General features: G+C 32.7%; 1 protein-coding gene across 1 annotated transcript; it reads left to right on the forward strand.

The window, feature by feature from the left end:
• The first annotated feature begins 1,671 nt into the window (after positions 1 to 1,671).
• Positions 1,672 to 2,920, forward strand: LOC101244947 (probable F-box protein At5g04010). The gene is made up of 2 exons (XM_069296537.1): positions 1,672 to 1,790; positions 2,551 to 2,920. Exons 1-2 carry the CDS (start codon positions 1,672 to 1,674, stop codon positions 2,918 to 2,920), a joined length of 489 nt encoding a protein of 162 aa, XP_069152638.1.

Below are 2,920 nucleotides of genomic sequence, written 5' to 3' on the forward strand. Positions count from 1 at the left end.
GTTGATTTTGGCCTTTCATCTTACTTCTCCCCCTTCGATCAACGCTGAGAGCACTGCCCGATGAATCTCCCACTTCTCGTTTGCGAATACTTTCGCTAAGAACAACATCACGAATTTCATCAAACTTCAGTTTCTCAGATCCACGGGAACTGCTAATCGCAGCAACAACAGTATCCCAAGACTCGGGCAGAGATGACATCAAAATCAACGCCTTAATTTCATATTCGAAATTGATATCCACAGAATTGAGTTGACTCACAATCATATTGAACTCGTTTATATGATCAGAAACGGATCCATTCTCAGACATCTGTAAATTGAACAATCTACGCATTAAATATACCTTGTTCATAGCCGATGGTTTTATCATACATGTTTGACAGTGCCTTCAACAGACCAGACGTAGTCTTCTCCTTCACGATGTTGAACGCCACGTTTCTTGACAAAGTCATCCGGATCAACTCTAGAGCCTGGCGATCCTTGAGTTTCCACTTCTCCTCCGTCATGGATTCCGGCTTCACCCCGGTCAACGGTTCGTGAAGATCTTTCTGGTACAGATAATCTTCGATCTGCATCTTCCAGAAACTAAAATCGGATCCATCAAACTTCTCGATTCCAAGCTTCGAAGTATCCATCTTCTGTGATCGTGTTGAATCTTCTTAGCTCTGATACCAGTTGTTAGGATCGAATTCACGCACACACACTAGATGAATGAAGAACACAAGAACTTTCAAGAGAAAAAGATGAGAAATCTAGGGGGAGAGAGAGAGAAAACCCAATATTTCGTGGTAAAACCCCGTAAGTAAACTTCCACGGCGGTGAGGTATATTTATATTAATAAATCAGAGTATTTTTTGTTACAGAGAATAAATAGGAAAACCTAAAATAGAGAATAAATAGGAAAACCTAAAATTAATCAGGCTCCACTACCTAACAAAACTGTCATTCAATCTGAATTAAAATAAATTTGATTTATATTTTTTTTTATTTAGTTATTCGATTGCGTCATTAATTAATAACATAATCATAATTTTATTTGTAATTTCAATATATATATATATATATATATATATATATATATATATATTTTCTACGAGAAGTGAGTATTGAATCTGTTGAATATGCTTTCTAATATAAATCATAAATAAAATTTAAAATACAAAACTTATAAGCATATCAATTATAGATGTTCATATATAAAATATAAATTTGATTATAATAAAAGACAATAATTAAAAATAATAATAATTAACTTCAACTTAGTTCCAAACTTATATGTAAATTCCATCTTTTCATTTTTCTTTTCTTTTTTAAATTCGAAATCAAACAATATAATTATTAATTTTAAAATTAAATCAGGAAAATAACAATCCAAGTTAGAATTGATGATTTTTTAATTTAATTAAAATAGTGCACAGCACACCAAAATAAAGAGAAAAAAACACAATCTTCCTTGAAGCGTGTCAATAAAAGGACTAATGTGTGAGTAGCCAAATCACATATACGTGGCATGCCACCAAACACGCAAAATTTTCAAGAACTCAACACGTTTCACTTAAATATACATCTATACACTTGACTAAAACTTATATAAAGAAAAATTAACTAAAATTGGATAAAATCTAAGTCTCTAGAGTATCTTATCTTATTTTTCATAAAATAAAAATAAAAATGTCTATAGTTCCATTATCATCACAAAAACAACCACCTCCATGGCAAGTTGTTGTTCTTGTAGCAAATCATCTTGATCCAAAAACCCTAGCAATTTCTTCATGTGTTTGCAAATCATGGTTAATTTCTATGTCTTTAGATCAAATATGGCAACCCCTTTGTTGTTCTTATTATCCTTCTCTATCAACACTTCATAATTTTAATAATAATAACGATAATGATGGCTCAAATGTTTCTTATAGGCGGTTATTCGCCCTCGGTCAGAGGGCGAGTAACCGTCGATGGAAACCGCCATCAAAACCTTGTATTTTGCTTAAAAACATCATATTTGCACTAAACATTTATAAAAACTCTACGTGTGTGGTGAGTTTAGTCAAGCATGGAGATCAACTTAATTTCGACAAAAAAGGCATTTTTCGATTCGATATCGATGTTGAGCAATATCGGAGGAGGTAAGTGTGTTCAATTGATTTCTTTTTGTAGGAAACTTGTTTCTTTGAACAAGTTTTCAAATATTTTCTGTTATTAATATACTTTTTTAAAAAAAATAATATTTGAAGTGGTTAATTAGGGTGGAGTATAATGTTTTTTATTTGGCTTTTAAATGTATAAATTTTATTTCAAAAGATTAGAAGTCTTTTATGTTCAAATTTTGACCATAGTTTATAGTAACAAGTATTTAAATATGAAAATTTTATTTCAAAAATTAAGTAGCTTTATTTTTGAATTGTGAAATGACACCCCAAAAGCTAAGCGAGAATTGTCCAGGTCCACCATCTCATTAACAATACATGTGTGATTTTTGTCATTCTTTGACATGAATTTTAAATATATGTACATATTTTATGGATACTTTATTCCTTGTTTTTTGTTTGCTAGGAGTCCTGGCTCCGCCACTGATATCAAGAACGGGGATTTGGGATCGTTCGATACCCTCGGAGATGTGATAATAATGTGGGACGTAATTTTGGAAGGGTATAGAGGGGTTTTCAATGTGATGAATTGTAAAGGAAAAGGTAGGTTTGTTTTAGGGTTAGAAGGGTGGTTTTCGGAGGAGCTACCACCGCCGGGGTGTTGCTCGATCGAGACCGTTAGCGGTCTCGTGGCGGATTTACGGTTGGGATTGAAGCTTGAAGATGGAAAAGCAATGGTGGAGAATATAAGTGCTGGAATTTTGAGTATAATAAGTTGGAGGTATTTATTTGTTGAAGATGCTCTTAGGTATTTACAACATTTTCTTTCATCTTAG

This window comes from Solanum lycopersicum, chromosome 4 (assembly GCF_036512215.1).
Source record: "Solanum lycopersicum chromosome 4, SLM_r2.1".
Classification (NCBI taxonomy): Eukaryota; Viridiplantae; Streptophyta; class Magnoliopsida; order Solanales; family Solanaceae; genus Solanum; species Solanum lycopersicum.

Bases quoted from the DNA above. Each gene is read 5' to 3' on its own strand.
- LOC101244947 (XM_069296537.1), top strand. From the start codon at position 1,672: ATGTCTATAGTTCCATTATCATCACAAAAACAACCACCTCCATGGCAA. The intron at 1,791-2,550 runs GTTAATTTCTAT...TTTGTTTGCTAG, and splicing joins TCATGTGTTTGCAAATCATG to GAGTCCTGGCTCCGCCACTG.